The sequence below is a fragment of the Vespa velutina genome, chromosome 25 (genome assembly GCF_912470025.1).
Source record: "Vespa velutina chromosome 25, iVesVel2.1, whole genome shotgun sequence".
Lineage (NCBI taxonomy): Eukaryota > Metazoa > Arthropoda > Insecta > Hymenoptera > Vespidae > Vespa > Vespa velutina.
The window spans coordinates 1,046,239-1,068,738 of record NC_062212.1 but is presented as its reverse complement, the minus strand read 5'-3'; the positions used below and the strand labels follow the sequence as shown (position 1 = coordinate 1,068,738).

Here is a 22,500-nt window from a genome sequence, read left to right as displayed (position 1 = left end):
GAGAGAGAGAGAGAGAGAGAGAGAGAAAGAGATAGCCCAGGATGTCCGTGCCAATGTAAATTACGCTTGGGAATTAATAATAATTATTCGTGATAACGTTCTTGGAGTATTTCGACGCTCGTTGGGAATTTATTAAATAACCTTTGACCCAGTTTCCCAGGTATTTCGAGGATTTCTATTATTAATATTTATTCCTTTTTCTTCCTTTCTTCTTTCTCCTTTTTCTTTTTTCCTTTTTTGTTTTGTCTTTTTTTTGTTTTATTTTTTTGTTTTTTTGTTTTTTTCTTCTTCTTGGTCTGCGGAATATCCAACGTGATGAGATTTTCTATATGCGTGTCTTTGTGTTTCTCTATCCCTGTGTTACATCTGCATAGTTTCTTATATAATTCAACGAAAATTCTGTGAAAATATCGGAGAAATAGCGTAGGGAACTTTCGAATGAAAATTCATTACAAATTTAAAGAAAATTTAGACTTATTTAGATCGAATTTAGGAGAGAAATTGAAATAAACATTCAAATATGAATCAAGATATTTCGAGGATGTGTACGAATCGAGATTCAAAAAGGAATAAACATTTTTGCAAAAAAATATTCGATTCAAAAATTCAAGAAAAACTTGAACAAAATTTAATTTCGAGTTTAAATGCAATCCGGTATAATTCAATTATCCCATATACCTATCAATTTCAATTATGCTTAATTCTGAAAATAGATTTGATCGCTTGTCACAGAAAAAAAAAAGAAAAGAAAAAGCTGATCGATAATCCCTTTAAATCTATCTCGAAAATGAGTGGAAACCAAATAAAATCCTATTATATATATCTTCCAAACAAACGAACTTCAAATGCATTCCTATCGACGACCATTTTTTTTTTTTTTTTTTTTAATAGGATTACGCGATTTATCGATGCTCTTCTTCTTCTTCTTCCTTTTCTTCCCCTCACCGTCCTCCCTCATACTGAACACCCATTAAATCGGTAATAATAGATACCCACCCCATCCCACCTCTATGGCCCACCCCATCCCACCTCTATGGCCCACCTCATCCCACCTCTATGGCCCACCTCATCCCACCTCAGCCCACCTCTATAGCCCACCCTCTAAAAAAGGAACAACGATAAAAATTATCCTGTAAATAGAAAGACAGACAGACAAACTGAGGGAGAGAGAGAAAGAGAGAGAGAGAGAGAAAGAGAGAACGTTTTATTTGATCCCATTTTTTTCTTGTGTTTTTTTTTTACCTTCCTTTTTTTATCGTAACGTCGGTAACCCTGGACCAATATAAGCATTTTAATAACGCGGACGAAACCCTTTTCTCTCTCTCTCTCTCTCTCTCTCTCTCTTTATTTCTCTATCTCTCTCTTTTCTAGAACCAACGATGTCCAACGATTTGCATGAAATTGAAAGCCCCTTGGGCGCCGATCGCTAGAATCTCGTTAGAATGGAAATACTGAATTGAAATTTTCACTGGTACGTACCTACATATTATATACATACATATAAACACATAGATATACATACACACGAACACATATACAAAAACACGCATCCATATATATATATGTGTGTGTATGTATAGAAAATATGTATACAAGTAAAATTCATATACCGACAAAATTCTGAAGAGGATACGATCGATATATTCGTATTGTATTCTTAGCTTGAACCTCATATATATATATATATATATATATATATATACTGGGTGTCCCAAAAGATTTGACCTATACTATGGGATATTCTCGATATCTGAAGTATACGTTAAACCTTTTGGGATATATTGTATATAAACATATACGTTCAAAAATATTGGATTTGTCTCTCTCTTTCTCTCTCTCTCTCTCTCTTTTTCTCTCTGTTATTAGTTTTTTCTCGATTTAAACAAATCTAAATGTTCTTTTCCTTCTTTTACTTTTTTTTTTAAGGACGAAATTTTTGAACAAATTTTTGAATTTAACTTTCGTTCTCTTATTTTATCATATTTTTTCTCTCTCTCTCTTTCTTTTTCCTTTTGTCCTTTTTTATATAGGAAATACCATGGATTCCCCATATATCGTTGAAAATTCCACTTAAGATGAACCACCTCGTATTTCTTCGGGCATGATATTCGTTGGTAAAACCGTAACGTCCTACCGAATGTAAACATCTATGTGTGTGTGTGTGTGTGTGTGTGTGTGTGTGTTAACGTACGTACGTAGGTACATACGTATTCTTGGTACTAAAATCAATATCAATTTATATTTGGTCGTAGCTACGTAGGGATCTCTTATATACGTCATACATACGTCGGTGAGGTGAGAATTGAACTCGGTTTATTTGATATTACTATCAACGATGATATCTGATTAAACATTTTATTATTAAATTCATCAAATGAATTAAAAATATCATGCGAAGATACCTTGATAGTATTCTATGATCGATTCGATATTGCGATTAGAAAAACAAAAAGGAAAAAAGAAAAAAGAAATCAGAAAGTCGGAAGAAAAATATTCACAAAAAAAAAAGAAAAAGGAAACAAAACAAGAAAAAAAAAATAAAATGTATCAATCATTTATTTCGATATACGAATAACGAAATCCCCGAAGGAACTTCGAATGACAGATCAAGTTCTAAAAAGATCGGAAAACAGTTTCAGGAAGGAATCGTAAATCAAATTACCGTCCTATGAAATGAGATTAAAGATGGTTCGTGTGACCGTATCCCGGAAGCCATTAGCCCACCCCGGCGCATTTGACCCGAAAAAAAAAAACAAAAACAAAAACCAATTACGAATCGAGAGGGTAAAGAATGAACTGATCGAAGCTTCAATCCATTGATTTGGAAAGTTCTATTCGTCATTCTTTTCCATAAGAAAAAGAAAAAAAAATCAAAGATTTAAAATTGCGATAAGGACAAAGTAGATAAACGGTAATGGTGGGCAGTTGGTAACGTGTGGTGGGCAATTGATAATGGACGGCGGGCAGTTGGTAGCGAATTGTGTGCAGTTGATAGTGTGTGGTGGGCAGTTGGTAGCGAATGGTGGGCAGTTGGTAGTGTGTGGTGGGCGGTCGGTGACGGATGGTGGGCAGTTGGCAGTGTGTGGTGGGCAGTTGATGATGAATGGTGGGCAGTTGGTGGTAGATGGTGGGCGATACGATGGTGTAAAGTGCGTGGTTGGGTGAGAGTCAGGTGAAGGATGTGTTAGGGAATAGATTAATACGATCCTCATCAATCTTCATCGAGGTTGATAGGGAAACGTCTTGCTTGTTGAAGATTGGAAAGGTATCAACCACTCTAGGCATAACCATCTTTACAAGTTCGACATTGAGAACACATTCACTTAGATTCTCTTCGTCTATCAATCTCCTTATCAAGAACTTCAAAACTCTTCGAATATATTCAAGCGTTAAACTGTATAAGATCGAAAACAAGGATAAAATTATATCACTCTGACATGATTGCTTGTTAAAATGTCGATTTGAAAAATGTTAGAAATTCGTGTTGACGATCATTTCATATCACTTATACGGAGATCGTTAAATTGACAGATGTAAGATTATTATTTGGATCCATTCGAATAGATCATATTGATCGTTATAACTTAACAATCGAATAAAAATATTTTATATTCCGACCTTTTGATAGATCGTGATATTTCTTCTTTATTCCATTTCTTTTTTTTTTCTTTCTTTCTTTCTTTTTCTTCTGTTTTATTATACTCACCTGACTTTCACGATGGTATGGTATTATCCTTGTTTTTTCCTTCATCTTTGAAAAATTATCGTAGACGACAGATTCGATTTGATATAAAGGGGAGAGGGGAGCATGGAGAGAGGGGATAAAAAAGAAAAGGGTTGATGAAGAGGGAAGGGAATAAAAAGTTAGGGGGTGAGGAGAGTCAGGGGGTATAGGGATGAAGCATGTGGCAGAAAAGTAGCTTTTCTTTTTCTAACAAAAGCCGACTTATTTCACGCTCGATATATCCCAACCTCAGACACGATCGTTAAAGATAACTCCATCCACGGAGATATGTGGGAGCTTTTCTCTCTCTTTCTCTCTCTCTTTCTCTCTCTCTCTCTTTTTCTCTCTTCTCCATTTTTGCAATTTTCTTTTAATACATGAACAATGTTTCATAGTAATGGCGTCGAATCGATGAAATTCGTATAGGTCTCGATCGGCATTATGTCAGTGACCTATGAAACGTTTCATTTGTCATATTCATTCTGTGTGTTCATCAAAATAATAATTTTTTTTTCTCTCTTTTTTTTTTTTTTTTATTTACTTACTTTTTAATCATATGCGGTAACAAATCGGGAATAGAGTTTTAGTAAGAATTCGGACAAAATTCAAATAAAAAAAAAAAAAAAAAAAAGAAAAAAGGAAAAAGATCTCAAACAAAAAACTCAATCCAATTTTCAAGAGAAAAGAAGAAGAAGAAGAAGAAGAAGAAGAAGAAGAAAATTTCCGACGCGCTCGAATAAAATTCAAAGAATAAGTACAGCGAAAAGTGTTGGGGAAAAAAGAAAAAAGAAGAAAAAAAAAAAAAAAAAAAGAAAGACTCTTCCGAGATTGTTGGAACACGTGCAATAACATTAAGTACATCCACCCATTCAAATGTTTATTTCATAGGATTTTAAACGAGGAAAGGTAACAAAATAATTCGTTAATGCAATTTACGCGGTATGTACTTAATCGATTTGATTCCTCTCTACTGAAACATAGCTCGAAGGAGAAACATGTTATAAGATTGCAATAGTCGAGAAGAGATCAACAAAAGTATAAAAGATAGCAGTAAAGAGATAGATAGATAGATAGATAGATAGATAGATAGATAAATAGAGAGAGAGAGAGAGAGAGAGAGAGAGAGAGAGGGAGTAAGAGCGAGAGACTAGCAAAGTTTGTAGCAAGTTTAGATTGAGTTCAATCTACTTTGGCGTTGCTCTTACCCTTGGGCCTTTTCATCCCTTTTCCAACACCCCTTACCTGCTTGTCATCTAATACCAAGTCAACCTTCAAGAAAATCAACACGTTTTTGCATACCCTAAAAATACTAGGAAAATTAATTCTTCAAAAGGATTAATGATGAACTCTATCATGAATTTAACTGTTTTCAACCACTCTTATCAAACCCCCCTCCCCCCTCATCTGCACATTTTCTAATACATAATCGACTATCAAGATAATCAATTTTTACCGTACCCCAAAAATAACAAGCAAAATAATTTTCCAATTAACGTAGAGCATTGTTATGTTTAATTATGATCATGCACTTGGATTTTTTCATCCCTTCTTAATATCCCTCACCTATTCATTATTTAATAATTGCTTAACTTTCAAGAAAATCAATACTTTTTAATTACCCCAAAATATTAGCAAAATCAATGTCGATCAAAATCAATTACCAGTAAAATACTTAAAACGATTTTAGAACTGATGGAACATTATTATGTGCAATCATTATCGTTCGATTCTTTTATTTTCTTTTCCTATTTTCATTTAAATTTCCAATCTTTAAGATAGCTTCGAAAATCCATTAAAGGATCTGATAATTTATCCATAAATATTGTGCAAAATCACGTAGTAAATAATTAAAAAAAAAAAAAAAAAAAAAATCGTTCATTTTCACAGTACGAAGATAAAATGGAGTAGAGATATCAGAGGTGTGAAAGAGTATTCTCTGATCTTTAAAGATGGCAAGAGAGAGAGAGAGAGAGAGAGAGACAGAGGAAGGCGGTAGGGACGGGGAAAGGAAAAAATGAAATAAATCGCATCATAGAGATTTCTGAAAAAGCTCAATTTGGTCTCTCTTTCTTTCGATCGTGAAAATGCTTCCCAATCATTCCTGATATACATAGATACATACATACACACACACATATATATATATCTATATATATATGTATGTATATGTATATACATTCCGTACCAACTTATGAATGTAAAAGTCTCCATAAAAATATCAGGATGGATAATTCATGATACGTATAAGAAAATGATAAATGGGGTTGTAAGAAAATTTTTTTTCACCTTCGTTCTTTTTTTTTTATATTTTTACTTTTATTTTTATTTCCATTCGATGAATAACTCGTCCTTAACTGCTGTCCCTTTTCTTTTTTTTTTTTTTTTTTGCAAATAAGTCTCGACCATCTTGTAGCAGCCCTTTTAACAAAACACGTTCCACTTCCCCATACTCAATAACCACCCTTCAGCCGCCTGTTCGTCTTTCGTTTCGTTTCGTTTCGTTTCTTTTTGTGCTCGGATTTATTGAAATTTTATGCAGGATCTCGATGAGGTCCAACTTGGGAATTTTATCGGTTAGGTCTAACTGACTGGACCTTATATTACATTGGGATCATTCATTTCCCTTTGGAGAAACTGATCTCTCTCTCTCTCTCTCTTCTTTTTTTTTCTCTCAGTTATACCACTCTTCCTTCAGGATCTAAGATTACTATATATACTGATATCTCTGTTTCATCGGGATAAAGGGATTCCCATCGAAGAAGTTCAGATCAATGCTTAAGAAATATGAACATAGAATGTGACAATGAAGTGATCCAAAAAATTGGTGGTATGAGAGAAGGAGGGCACGTGTTATAATGGTTGATTTTGGAGGAATTGGATTTTATTAGGATCGTGTCTGGATTGTTTAGATCATTTTCTTTTTTTATTTATTTATTTTTTTATTTATTTTTTTTTTGTTTACATATATACACGTACACACGTTTTTTTTCCTTCTTCATTCCGCGGAATGCAAAAATCACGAAGAACATTTTTGTTTCTTGACGAAGAAGACAAAAACAAAAGAAGATGATCGTGAGTCAAAAAAAAAAAAAAAAAAAAAAAAAAGAAAAAATAGAAAGAAAAAAGACATCGAAGAAGTAACAGAACACCCAGTGACCTTTGACCCCCGACTACAGTCGGTTTATCAGGTGTTAATCAGTTAACCACAAGGGTCCCAATGACCCATTTCTAAAATCGGCTTTAATCTTGATCTGACGTAATAATTAGCAGCTATAAAAAATGTTCATGAGACTCACCCTAGGTTATGGTTATCCGTATTGTCAGCTGCGTCCTCGGTCACGGAATCCAGGGTGAGGGGACCCTGAGTGACGTCAACCCCCATGCTGCCCAGATCCAAGCTCGCGTAAGTCCTGCGTGCTTGAACCCTCGTACCACCTCCTCCTCCGCCTCCGCCACCGCCACCGCCACCACCACCACCGCCGCCGCCGCCTCCACCGACGCCGCCAGTGACCTCTCCACCCCTGCCGCCATTGCCAACTAATTCTTGATACAATTCGTCATAGAGGGAGCTGCCATTTCCGTTGCTGTTCAATGCATCATCCAATCGTGCCGGATCCAAATGATAATTCGGATTCTCGAAGGAAAGCAATCCATTTTCTAAACAAACGATGAACAAAAATATTGTTGTTGTTGTTGTTGTTGTTGTTACTTCTTTAATTCTCACTCAATAATACAATGAAACACATTTATCGGATAATATTTTGTATCATTAACAATTAGATCTATGATTAATATTATCATTGATTGTTTTTGATCGATCGATCGAGATATATAAATGATATATGATTAATTATTATTTTGCAGAGTTGTTATCCCCCCCCCCTCCGTCTCCCAATTCTCTAACCTCTTATTCCCATAATCCACGGAACATTTCGTTTAACTTTGTTCTCGCAGCTACTCACTGATCATCCTGAGACAAATGGCAGTCGCGAGAACGATGTTGTACATCCATCGACAGAAAGTATCCATGTTCCTCCGAGGATAACGTCATATTGTCAAAATTATCCTTTGGCTCCTCGATACTTATTTACACTTATGTTCAAACACTATTAACTGTTAATTTATTTTTTTCAATCACTGATATATATGCCAATTATTATTATAATAGAGTCCAAGTTCAAGGTCTGATCAATAGGCCACTGTTCATTATTCTATCCTATTTCTATCTCTCTTTCTCTCTCTCTCTCTTTCTCTTTCTCTTTCTCTCTCTCTCTTTCTGTCTTCTTTTTTAATTTTGAAATCAATTCGAACGTTAGTTAGGATCGTTGAAAATCCTTCAATTATTCCGCAATAGTAATACTTTTGAATAACTATACTTGAGATGTTGGCTCGATTAAAGCGTTAAATCGATTCCAACAACCGCTCAAGTGTCTTTGTTCTTTGTTTGTTAAAAGATGAAACGAGATAGATACATATATATACACACTATATATATATATATATATATATATAGACAGATAAAGAGAGAGAGGGTGAGGGTAGGGGTTAGGTGGGCGTTAGATGAGGGGTAAAGAACCGTGACAGGTGGGAATGTACGAACAATGGAGCATCGTTCTGAAGAGTTAATTAGTCGATCGAGCTAAAACGCAACTCATGTCGTTTGTCTGGGTTTATATGAGATTTTGTAGCCTGGGTATTCTTCCGTATTATTCTCTTTTCCTTTCTTTCTTTATTTTTATCTCTCTCTCTCTCTCTCTCTCTCTCTCTCTTATCATTCGATTACTCGGGTGTTCAATCGAAAAATTTGAAAAAGGAGACACTCGATCGTTCATTTCCAACCTGCCCACCATACTTGCCCGTACTACCTGCCCACCCTACCTGCCCACCCTACTTGCCCACCCCATATCCTTCCTATCACTCTACGTAAATCGTTCAAGAGAAAATTAAAAAAGAAAAAGAAACCTTGCGCGTTCATTCAGTCACGATATCAATTAAAAAAACTAAAAGTCATAATAAATTATAATTCGTATTACGATCGAGTAACACTAAGTAATAGATCGTGACTAAGACGTTTGAAGTAAATGAAAACTTCATCGTAATTGAAAATCATTATCATCAGGTCATATCAAATCTCAATTAAGATAATAATTAAGTCATTATTAAATCGAAAAAGTAATTAGGGCAATCACAATCCGTGAAATCGTAATCGTTAATAGGTCACAATCTAATTAGAATTCAGAGTAGACATAATTCATTATCGATTTAGTCAAAATTCCAAAACAGCAATAAACCAAAAGTTTATGTCTACGAGAACGCACACAGTTTTTTTTCTCTTTTCTTCTTTTCCTTAATTTTTTTATTCAAAAAAAGAAAAAAAAAAAAAAAAAAAAAAAAGAAACAGACAAAAAACAAACGCAAGTAATTTTGAAACGTCGTCGATAAAATCAAACGTAAAGATGGCAAATAAATTATAAATCGTCAATATTAACTGCGATAAAATGGCGACGTCAAACGTATGAACGAACGTGGGCGACGAGGCGTTTGGAGGAGAGAGAAAAAAAAAAAATAAATAAACTCGTCTCGTTAAAAATTCAACGATCCGCCCGTAAATAAACTCCCTTTTATTTCGAGTTAAGGTAGATTTTAAAAACGGGAACAACACACCGGTACAACTCGTTAGGGTTAGTGTCACGCATTCGTTCCACGAAGTTTCCTCGACCCAACGTTAACCACTTTACCCCGTTCTACCGCTTTTTCCTTTCTCCCCCCCGAGCCCACCCCATCCCACTCTAACGTAACCCCATAATTATCGTGCGCGGATTTGACGAAGTTTCGTTCGCACTGAAGAAAGAAAGAAAAAAAAAAAAAAAAACAAGGAAACAAGAAAACTAACAAGAGATTCTGTCGACAAGGAGGCCGACACTTTGCCCAAGTAAATTGACTAACTGCAGTTGCAGAGAAACAGACAGAGACAGAGAGATAGATAAAAAGAGGAAGAGAGAGAGAGAGAGAGAGAGGGAAAGGGAGAGGGAGAATTACGTTTCCAAGTGCACATCTCGTTATTTTACCAGAAAGAAAAAGCTTTTAAAGTGAGATAGAACAAAAAGGAAGAGAGACAGAAAGAGAGAGAGATAGAGGAAGGATAAGAAGAGGGGAGATCAAGGCCTCAGAGAGATAGATAGAGAGAGAGAGAGAGAGAGAGAGAGAGAATTTCTTGGAAGGTTAGAGAGAAACAGAAAGAGAGAGAGAGAGAGAGAGAGAGTTTTGTCACCGCCCTCGATGAGTCACCCAATCGATTCCTTCCACAGAGTCTAGTTGAACTTTCAAAATAGGGGGGCTGCGAGTTGAACACCCAACGACTGCCAATGAGTAGCTTTCCTTCTGCATTCTTACATAAGTCTTCCCCTCCCCTCTCCCCTTCCCTCTCTCCAACTCTATCTCTCTCTTTGTTCCCCCTCTTTCACTGATATATTCGTACGTATACTTATACACAAAGCAGGCTGTTAAACAGTGGAATTCTTCTGTTTTATTACTCATTTTACTGATGCATGTATATATATAATATATATATATATATATATAATATATATAGTATTGAAATTACAGTTGCGTAACAGGTTGTATGGTGTATTCGTTTAATTGATCGGCCGTGGTTTGTAATTGAGGTTAGGTTTGTTACACGGGGTTCCCAACCCTTTTCAATCCTAATTTATGTTTAATACAGGGATACACATTGTTACCAACCCTCGTTATCGTTCCTGTCATTTTCGTTGCGGTTGTTAAACTTTCTGGATGGGTGGACGATTGGTTGGTTGGTTAGTTGGTTGGTTGGTTGGTTGGTTGGTTGGATGGGTGGGTGGGTGGAGGAAAGTGAACGGGTAGGGGAGAAGGAAAGAAGAATTCTCTTTTCTTTTTGTTTCTCAAAATTTTAACAATGTCTAAATGTTATTCCATATGTTATTCGCTTTTATCGCTAGGATAATCGAAATAAAGTGAATTCCCTCTTTATCCCATTAAACGAAAGACTTCGGTATCCGTTGAATCGACCAATAGCAAAAGTTTGTCCTCAACGATTACATGCTCGAGATCAAGAAGATTCTGAGCCCTATTCTCTCTCTTTCTCTTTTTTATATATACACACATAGACATATACAGACGTTTTAACACACGAAATTCTTGCCCCAGCCCACCTCAGCCCACCCAAGCCCACCCCAGCCTACCACCATAACATTGAAGTTACGAGCTTAAATGTCTTTCGCACGGTATACCACCATAAGAGAATGGGGTGCGAAGAGAGCAACTGCCGTGTCTCTCGTTATGGGGGTGGAATAAAAGAGAGAAAGAAAGAAAGAAAGAGAGAGAGAGAGGAAGGAAGAGAAAAAGAAAAAGGCAATTTCGAAAGAGCCCGTTAAGTTTTATGGCGTCTGGGAACTGAGTATGGAAGGGAGCTGAAGGAAGAAGAGTTTGGTAGTTTTGAGTGAGGGATTCGTATGAGGATACAGGATATAGTTTCGGTCAGATGAGGGCCAAAGACAAAGATCAAGATTTTCTGCTTGACACAGCATCGAATTTGTATATCTCCGATTACAATGACAAATATATCCTCCCCTATCAACTTTCTTTTCCTTTTTTGAGTCACACTGTACGAACCCATGAGTCATCACTCTCTCCCTCCAAATTCTTATAAAAAACAAAAAAAAAAAAAAAAAAAAAAAAAAGCAACCACCACTTCCTATTTCTTGATTAGATCGATTAACTATATAAACTTTTGTATGTCTATGTACATACGAGTATATATCCTTATCTCTGTTCTCGCTCGAATTTCATCGATCGAATTTGATGTTATCGTTTCGTTCGCTTCGAGAAAGTGGAAATTCGTCCTTCTATTCGAACATTCAACGACCTTCCTTCCTATCTCTCTCTCTCTCTCTCTCTGCGTCTTTGCCCCTCTTACTCTTTGTATATATATATATATATATATATATATATATATATATATATTGGTCTATGTGCAATGGACTATGGGAGAACTGAGCGATGACGCATACTTGGAAAACACTCGTCTTGTCGACGCTTAGACGTCGTGGCGCCATTCACCTACGGCGCCGCACGCAAACCCTTAAACGCAGTTAGCCTCGTCCTAACCTTCCAATCTCCCCCACCATTCTAACAACTATGAATATATGTATATATATATATATATATATATATATATATATATATTATAGACTGGCTTATGAGCTTATTGGATGACAACATTTGTTGTTGGAGATCAATAGAGAACATTCTTTCTTTTTTTTCTTTTTTTTTTTTCTGATATACGTAACTCTATACACGGAAATGGAAATTTACCGGAGTTTGTGTTTTTTTTTTTTTTTTTTTTTTTGTTTCTTCTATGAATTATCGGCTTTTGTTGATTTCGAAGAAATATTTTTCTTTCTTGATATTGTCATGTTTTCCTCGAGAAAAAAGTGCTACTTTAGTTTTATGCCAGACACGATCCGTGCCAATCTTTTCGAACGAAGAAATCCTCCTTCAGCCAGGAAGGAAAAAAAAAAAATAAAAAAGAAAAGAAAAGAAGAACAAACCAACAAGGATTTTCTTTTTTACTGCGGAATTACGTCGAGTGAGTAAAGCTTTTTTTTTTCTCTTGGAAAGGGGAGGAGGAGGAGGAGAGGAAGTATTCTTCTTTTTTTTGTTCAATGACTAAAAGACAACGAGAATGACACAGATGCTCTCGCTGTGTTATCGTTCTTTTATCTCCTCGTTCACAAAAGTGTAAAAGTTGGACGAAGATGAAGATATTTCAAAATTGCAAAAAAAAAAATAAAAAAAAAAAAAAAAAAAAAAAATAGAAAGAAAAAAGAAGAGTCAGATAAAAAAGTCATCTATATAATTCGGATTACGATCAGTGAATTGATATTTTTTGATTCGAGAATAATTCTCGATGATTTTAATTATCTTCCGAATGAATTGAGATTAGGATCAACTTTTGTTAATAAATTATATCCAAATTTTAGTTTCTCGATTGTAATAGAAATAGCGACGATTTAATTGTTAAGATTAATTTTATGATTAACTATCATCGATACGTACGATTGATATTTGCAATTTGTGTCCCAAAAACTTGTAGAATTTTAATCATCATCCTACTACCTGTATTACGATCGTAATTACGATTAAAAATTTCTATCAAATTATAATCAGATTTTAATTGCTATTGAATATCGTTCTCTTGAACGTGATTGAGTTAAACGTTGAGATTTTAATTGATATATTAGCGACGTAAAATTATTAACATTGATTTTATAAAACGAATCAATAATTTTGTTGAGGTTATGTTTGGTTTCCATATTGGATTCCATCTTTTTTCCTATCGAACATCGTCACCGGTATCATAAACAAGAAGTCTTTGCTTAAGATTACGATTTTTTATCTATATAAATACGTATATATTTTAATATCTTATCGATATCAATATTCTTTTTATCATATCTATTTGATATTGAAATATGGCAACCCTTAGTAATAGATCGAACGTGTGTATCGTTGGTAATAGTCACACCAACGATAGTGAGACTTCAATGTATGCGTTAGAAGACGAATTAAGAACGATCGATAAAACGGCAACAGAGAGAAAGAGAGAGAGAGAGAGAGAGAGAGAGAGAGAGAGAGAGAGAGAGAGAGAGAGAGAGAGTGAGAGAGAGAGAGAGAGAGTGAGCTCGTGCTAGGCAATCGACTTTGCGATAGGTCAGAGTTAAACGATAGTCTAACACGCACACGTTAAAAAAAAAAAAAAAAGAGAAAAAAGAGAGAGAGAGAAAATAAAAATATAGACGTCCTTTCTGATACAACAACATCGATAGACCTTTTGATTATATTTATTTCCTGTGTTACCAAGATATAACAATCACAATCGAAGAATATTATTTTCGTCATGTCCATTTCTTTCGTTTTATTTATCCTGTCATTCTTAACCACGTAAGTACTATTACCACACGTTGTAGTTAGTTAGTTTACTTATGTACGTCTCCCTGTGAGTTTGTTTCACTCGACGAAGGTCATTATTGGTTCAAGGTAAATTGGATATATATATATATATATATCTATTCCACAAGAGCTATTTTCATTCTCTCATTCTTATTGTTAGACGTCTTCATTGCCGCTTACGAAATACGTGTCGCGATAAGATTTAATGTTCGAGAACACATTAATCCAATTCGATCGGTATATTTTAATTCAGTTTAATACGATTGACTTTATATATTATTTATCGAAGTAATTTAAACAACTCAAGATATTTATAATAATCTAACGTTTTATACATAATTTACAAAAGATATTTTATCATTTTAAACTTACAATTACAGTGTATGTCTAGATGTAAACTTTTTCTTTTTTTTTTTTTTTTCTTTTTTTTTTGATTGTTCTCTCTTTTCTTTCATTTACACGGTTCATCTTCGTTCTTCTCTTTTATTCTTCAAAAAATCCCTAGTCGTTTCTAGCTTTAGCATCGATCTAACCCTGTGGTAATCCCATTGTTTTACGGTAGACCGTTAACGCGGCAGTCCAAATCGTGTGTAGACCACAGAAGATATCCGTATCTATGTGTATGTGTACGTGTATGTGTATGTGTGTGCGCGTACTATCCCTAGAGTCGCGGATTTCGTTCAGAGCTCTTTTCACCAACGAGGTCTCTCTTTTGTTCAAAACGGAAAGCTGCCGTTGGCGTATGCGCTTAAAGCCACATTGCGGTGTGGTATTACGTGGAAGAACGGAAAGAAAGGATTCCTGAAGTTTCAGAAAAACAGGAACATAGGCCACCTAAGGTTAGCCAAAGACAAAACCGATGCTCCATGCTCGTTCGCATTCATTTAACAGTTTTATCATTTGTTAATAACAAATGATCCTAGCGTTAATCCAAAGTCAAGTTAATTTATTCATTAAAGTCACTAGAATATTTGTATATCTAGTGACTTTTTTTTGTTGTTTCCTTTTGTGTATTTTTATTTCGATTATAAAACGATTTGTATGAATAAAAATCTTCGTTAAATTGAATCATATCGATGTTGATCATGAAATATTAATTTTTTTTTTACGAGATGGATAAAAATGCAAGAGAGAGAGAGAGAGAGAGAGAGAGAGAGAGAGAGAGAGAGAGAATTAAGAATTATCATCAAACTCATTGATTACGTTCGAAATAATAACGATAAATACTCTCAGTTATGGTTCAATCTAAACAATTGTTATTACCATCATTGATATTACATTTCGCTGTAATAACCATTTCGTTATAAACTCTTTAATAATAAATTTAATAATTCATAAAAAAGAAAAAAAAAAAAAAAGGTCAGCCTGATTATAATCCAATCATTGGCCATGGTTTATCATTTACCAAATGTCTATCGTATAGACACTTTAAGGATAAAGTAGAGGGTGGAATGTAGGGGGATAATAAAATCGTCGTTAGAAATTTCTAATAAAATTCAACGCGAAGTAATACATAGATAAACACACGCATACATCCTCGTTCTAATATTAGCAAGGCTCGATTAAACCAAGGACGTAACAGAGCTCTTAAAAAAAAAAAAAAAAAAAAAAAAAAAAAAAAAAAAAAAAAAAAAAAAAAAAAAAAAATCCGCAAAAGAAAAAAAAAGAAAAAAAAAAAGAAATAAATATAGTCGGCTTTTCCCTCGACAATTTTCTATCTTAGTACTCTTGTAGTTGTTTTACGATCGTCTAGGTTCCTCGGCGATGAAATATCGTCGGTTAGATGTTTTTGACCTCCGACGTCTACGTTTTGTACCTTACAAACACACACACACACACACATACATACATACACATAAACATGTATGCACACGCATATCTATATATACCTATATCAAGATCACACAGGTTACTACCCTGACCGACGAGGACTTTCTAACCGGTTACCAAGGCCCCTTGAACCTATACATTCCTTCAACCCTCATACTTTTCCTATACCACCCCATTCGACCATCTTAACACCCTAATACCCATCGTACAGCACGTACTACTCGTACGACGGCATTTAAGACATCTTTCGGTTTTACGTACGGTTATATCGTAAAACCAATATTGCTAGGATACACCCGAGTGAAATTTTTAGATAGTATCGTATCTAACGTCGTTTGGTTGCCATGGTATTAGATACTAATCCTTCGTGTTTCTAAACGCAAACCATCTCACCATCCATCCCCCCATCCTCCGCCCCGCCCAGTCCTTCTTTTCATCCCTCCTTACCTATCATACCTCCAACCCCATAACCTTCTTCTTCATTGTATTCCACTAATATCCGATACCTTTGTCGTTTATCCGATAACAACAACTTTTCCTTCTCTCGGTGACACTTACGTTTTACGAACTAAATGAATAATAATAATAAGAAGAAGAAGAAAAAAAAAAGGAGAGAAAAAAAGAAGAAGAAATAAACATTGAAAAGGAAGGAATTAGGATTTCGTTTTGTTTCGTTTTGTTTCCTCACTTTTTCTTCTTCTTTTCTTTTTTTATTTTTACTTTCTTTCTCTCTCAAGTGGATCACATTTACGCATGATTATTTTCAATAGTCCTTTTTCTTGTTTCGTTTTTTTTTTTTTTTTTTTTCTTTTTTATGGCAATGATCTCAAGTTTTCAATTGAAAATACAAAGTTTCGCGCGAAGCGTTAAGAGCCAATCATGAAATTACCAGGAGCCAATTGACCACCAATCAGGAATAAAAACTTTAAACGTTTATCGTTCGTATCCAAGCTTATAAAGATATACTCAAATTGGCTATTACATTTGGTATAAAGCTTACGACCTAAAGATATTCTCTCACCTTCTCATTCGTAGGTGTTAGTAAAATTGCAATTTGCTCGTGCGGATTATCCGCAGTATACGTGCGGAACGCTCGTTTTCGTCTTTAACGACTCCTACTCGCATGCATAATCTTCCGTTGTATTTCCCTTCTTCCGCTTTTCCTTCCTTCCATCCCAATCCTCCTCTTCCCCTCCCGCTCGAACTACCCCACCGCCACCTATCACCTTTAAACTCCCCTAACAACATTTTACGTATATACGACGTTTGCAAAGGAACACTTGTAAGCTCTTTGATCATCCTCCAACGTGAATTCGTCGTTTATTCTGAACAAAAAAAAAAAAAAAAAAAAAAAAAAAAAAAAAAAAAAAACAAGAAAATAAGGAACAAAAGCAATTTTTTAATAGTCTTGCTAACGAGATTATGTTCTTTAAAAAGGGGTAAACGTTTTTTTTTTTTTTTTTTGAAATTAAGAGTTAAGTCTACATACGGATTGGTCAATATGTAAAGGTTTTTAATCGTCGAGACGAATTGATTCGTGAGATTTTACAGGCTGAATCCAAAAGTTTCTAGACGTGATCGAAAAGTATCCCTAAATGAGAGGATTGAAAAGTTCCTAGACAAAAGTGACACAACGTAATTGTTTTGCGTCAATGTCGATTAAAGAAAAATCTCTGAAACAAGAAGAAATTATTACGACGTTGCGATAGGTGCAAACGTTTGATTTAAAAAAAAAAAAAAATAATAAAACAATAATAATCATTGCGATAAGCAAATAAATAAATATATAAATATATAAATATACATATATATATATATATATGTGGAATTTTGAATCAAATTAAATATTTACATTTATATGGGGAAAAAAAAAAAAAAAAAAAAGAAAAAGAAACTAGACTTATAAATTTGTACAAATCTTTTAGAAAATCTCGTACGCCAATAGCATTAACAAAGATATTGGAATATGTGATGAAAAATAAAATGAATCGATTGGATTGGATTAAGCAAAAATAAAATAAAATAAAATAAAATAAAATAAAAAAAGAAAAAAGACCCTGACCAATAGCAGTTAATATCAGCAGAGAAAATACTGTTATCGACGATAATATTTCGTGAGAAAGTAGATGGACATTTTAAGGTTACTATCTGACATCCTAAAATCTCCTTGTACCTTGGGATCCTTTATCAAAAAAAGGGTTGTAAGCGGTGAATCCTATCACCAAAGAGTCCCTCCCTGTCTTCCCTCTCCCCCCCGCCTCACCTATTCTTTCTCTTCGACCTTCGCGTAAATCATGTCCTCTCTCTTTTCTAGTTCTGTCTTTGTCGCTGTTAAAATCACCAGTAGAAAATTTACGAGTAAGTCCTCGAAATGTTAAACCCTTCTCAAGGTTTCACGAACTAAACCCTTATCACTCGTGGAATAAAACTTACGATTCGTTCTATCGATTCTGAACAATTTTTCATCTAGAAAAAACTTTTTTGAATCCTCTGGCGTAGGGATTTTTTTTTCTTTTTTTAAAAAACTTTTGATCCGTTTCCCTTTCCTGTGATCATTCGAAAATAAAAACAATTAATTTTTGTTATTGATAAAAAGTAATTGTAAAATATTTACATTATTTTCTCTCTCTCTCTCTCTCTCTTTCTTTTTATTTTTTTAAATTGAATAAAAAATAATAAATAAATTTCAGAATATCGCTAAGATTTTATCACGTGCGTATGCAATATTAATTATCCATCACATTCGCAATTTTTTGTAATCCGCAAAAATGTAAAAGTATTAACCAATTAAAAGGAAGATAGCTGAAAAAAAGAGAAAGATAAATAAAGAGAGAGAGAGAGAGAAAGAGAGTAGCGATCGATCAAAATGAAAAGCTCGAAGCTTTCGTAGCTTTGGTCTCTTCCCATTTACAGAAGCTGGCATCTCGCCAGTGAACCTTTTCATCGAATTTCTTTTAAAGCCATAGAAAGAGAGAGCGAGAGAGAGAGAGAGCGAGAGAGAGAGAGAGAGAGCCAAAGCCATAGAGCCAAAGACACGTTACTAGAAAAAGAGATAGAATGAGTATAAGAGAGTGTTATGGAGGTTTAAAATGAAGAGAAAAGTCCTAACACCATTAAACGTACTCGAGAAAAGATAAAACGTACTATCCCCTATACCATTACTCTTTTTCCCTCTCTCTCTCTCTCTCTCTCTCTCTCTCTCTCTCTCTCTCTATCTCTCTCTCTTTTTCTCTGTCTTGCTTACATTCTTTTGATCATACCAAAATTTAAACGTAAATTAAAATAATTATGTTTCTCTGTTTCGCTAGATCTTCAAACAAAGTCTACGTTAAATATTTGAACACGTAAGGGAATAACAGGATGGATAGACTCTGACGACTAATTACGTTGACCGAACAAGATTTGACCGAGTACTCTCTCGGTGGCCTTTGACACTAACCCCATAGACCAGAGAAACCGGTTGTAACACTATCACATCTTGATTAATTGCTTCTTCGAAACAACTAAAGGAAAAATCGTTTGTACGTTGAAGTACAGGACAAACTACAACAAACGAGTAAGTATATTGTTCCTGTTATCCTGGACCTTCAAAAGATTCCAATGTCCTGGTCTTCTAGACACCCAAATGATTCCATTATCCTGGTCTTCTGAACGTCCAAAACATTCCAGTGTCCTGATCTTTTAGACACCCAAATGATTCCATTGTCCTGGTCTTCTGAACGTCCAAAAAATTCCATTATCCTGATCTTCTGGACATTCTGAAGATTCCATTATCCTGGTCTTCTGGTCGTCCAAAAAATTCCATTGTCCTAGTCTTCTGAATGTCAAAAAGATTCCATTACCCTGATCTTCTGGACGTCAAAAAGATTCCATTATCCTGGTCGTCTGGACAACCTGGAGATTTCAATGTTCTGGTTTCCTGGACTTCCAAAAGATTCCAGTTGTCCTGATATACCAGATTTCCAGGAGATTCGAGTGTCCTGATGTCCTTGACAATGATTATCATTAAATATCGTTTATTGATATATTGCAATTTTTGTTTTCCTTTTTTTTCTTTTTTCAATGTTCTTCCTTTTTTCAATACTTTCGTCGTTTTATTAATCCTGCGAAAGTTCAAACTTGTTCGTTAACGTAAGATTTAAACGACGATAGAATAAAATCGTTAGAATTGCATTTGAATTTGAATAACGATTCGATTAAAGCGAAAGTTGACCGTTTACGTAATCCTGGGAACGCAGTGCAAAGTGCATTTGTAATGGAAACTTTTGAACCCTTAGCCAGAACTCGAAAACTTTTGGATCGAATTCCCTAGCAACCCGATCCTCGTATCCTGTACAAAATTGGGTACAATTAAAATTTTCGCATTTACCACGATTCGACCTATTCGCGAACTATTCGAGACATGAAAACGGGCCAAGTCATTATCTCAACTATTGCGGAATGACTGCGGAATAATGTCGCTGTAGTTTGGTTATGTTATACAGGGTAAAAGTGTTCAATTGGTACAATTATTAAATTAATATACGTGCCTCTCCAATATCAAAGAATTTTTATATCGAATGGAAATTGTATTTGCGATCTTTTAACATGACGTCATCCTAATAATTTTTTTATTTGTTCAATAAAATCGTTATTTCGATTCAAACTAAGGATTATCAAATCGATCAATGTTTAGAAAGATAAAGAGAAACAGTTCGTTTTCTTTTCACTTCAATGTATTGTTCAAGCTTGAAAAAAAAAAATATATATATATAATAAACAAATATATAAAAGGGCCGAGATATCCTAGAGCTTGCATTCGTCTTAAAATGAATAATATCGGCTTAATCGACCTTTACAAATGCTTCATTTGTCCGGCCGGTAAGGTAGGGAACTTCATTAATTAATTCAAATGCCATGATATTTCGTGGGGTTAAATAACAATGGCGTTGAAAAGGCTATACATTGTATTCATTCATTTAATTATATTTGCGTTAAAGAAAGGGAGGGGGGAGGGGGATATGAAATATAACAAAGAAAAAAAAAAGAAAAGGAAAAAAAAGAAAAAAGACGTAAGCGTAACGAAAACAAAAAAAAAGAAAAAGAAATAAAAAATATTCGTACCAACTGAACGAACTAAATGATCGAGTCGATCCAAATTTCGTATTGTTAAAAAAAAAAAAAAAAAAAAAAATAATGAAAAAAAAGATAAAAAAGAAAAAAGAAACAAAAAAGTTACTAAAACTTGCAACCCCCTCAGTAAAGATTAAAAATTCGAAAAGATTAGAGGATAATTTAGAGCAAGGAAATTATTAAAGCTTTACTAATTTGACCTTGAAACAGAACCCAAAAAAAAAAAAAATCTCTAAATATCTTTTTTTTTTTTTACTCCCAAAGAGTAAAATTATTTCTTCAAGATTGAAACGTCAATAACAACAACAACAACAACAACAACAACAACAACAACAACAACAACAATAACAATAACAACAATTACAACAACAAAAAAGAAAAACTAGAAATGAATTCCTGTAACCAAAAAAAAAAAAAAAGAAAAGAAGACAAAACCAGGACAAACAAACAAAAGAGAAATGAATTCGAATATTTGATTTTTGTTCGTCGAAAAAAAGAATGAAAAAAAGAATGAAAAAAAGAACACAAAAACAACAAAAAAAAAGGGAGAACAAAAGGAAAAAGGAAGGAACGGGAAGGGGGTGATGGTCGGGGGGGGGGAGAAGGAGGAGCGACGGGGTAGTATATGACGTATTAATCGAGTGACACGTGGCGCAGAAATAAAAACAGGATTTGTGGTTAACGTGGTCAAGAAGGGCGCGAAAGAGAGAGAAAGAGAGAGAGAGAGAGAGAGAGAGAGAGAGAGAGAGAGAGAGAGAGAGAGAGAGAGAGAGAGAGAGGGTGAAAAAAGTGCTTGGTGTCGAACGGGGTGTTGTATCCATTGCAAGGGTAAAAAACTGAATAGAAGAGAGCGAGATAGAGAAAGATAGAGAAAGAGAAAGAGAGAGAGAGAAGGGATGGTTGCGGAATGCTGTGGCATCAACGTAACTACGAGGGTGGAATTACAAAGGGGTTAATCAACGTGCATATATACAACGGCCTTGGCTTTCGAGTCTATGTTGGAAGAGGGGATTGGTCCGGGGTGAGTTTCAGGTGAGGGGTAGTGAGGTGTGGTGAGGTGTGGTGAGCTGAGGTGAGGTGAGGTGAGCTGAGGTGTAGTGAGGGTTTGTAACTACTGCACTCTGTTCGGTACCATAGAGTATTCGTCCTCTTGAAAAACTGGTGAGAGGGAAGAAGTGAAAAGATATTAGGTCGACAGAGATGGATAGATAGATAAATAGATAGATAGAGAAAGAGAGAGAGAGATAGAAAGAGATGGAAAAGAGAGGAAGAAAAAGAGAGGGAGAAAAAGAGAGGGAGAGAGAGAGAGAGAGAGGGAGAGAGAGACTCTGAACGAAACACTTGTCTTTTGAAACCGATGTTTTGCGGTGTCCCATATAAATTTATCCGGACAAATTCTTCCTTTGTTCCGCTCTTTTTTTTTCCTCCTATGTGCATTCTCTTTTTGCTCTCATTTTTTTTCCTTCCTTTTTTCTTTTTTCCTTTGTTCCTTTGTTTTTTTTCTTTTTTTTTTTTTCTTTTTTTTTTCGATCACTATATATCCCGATGATATCCCGATGCATACCGAAATTGTTATTTATGGAAATGTATTTTTTTACAGTTAATATTTTTTTACTTTTATATACATAAATATATACATATATATATATATGTGTGTGTGTGTGTGTGTGTGTAATTTTATTAATTATATTTATTAAGAGCGAATATTTTTACGAGATTGCATTATATAATGTTTTGTATTAAAAATTTTGATTGGCCATGTTGATAAAAGAGAAAAACACAAAAAATATATACATACATATATTTACATTTATGAGAGTCATAGTTCCCCATAAATAAAATTT

The 22,500-nt window shown here is 34.6% G+C and overlaps 1 protein-coding gene across 8 annotated transcripts in view; it reads right to left on the bottom strand.

The window, feature by feature from the left end:
* The window catches only part of LOC124957397 (protein Fe65 homolog), a 145,650-nt gene that overhangs the window by 38,475 nt on the left and 84,675 nt on the right, over positions 1 to 22,500 (bottom strand). For 7 of the 8 annotated variants that reach the window (XR_007103516.1, XR_007103517.1, XM_047514415.1 and 4 more), the window contains one exon: positions 7,021 to 7,381. Coding sequence is in view for 6 of the 8 variants with exons in the window: in XM_047514415.1 (XP_047370371.1) it covers positions 7,021 to 7,381 (361 nt within the window). In the remaining 2 variants the exon portion in view is untranslated. Of the gene's footprint in view, positions 1 to 7,020; positions 7,382 to 7,686; positions 7,872 to 22,500 lie in introns of those variants that run through there. The other variant, XM_047514418.1, reaches the window with a different exon arrangement.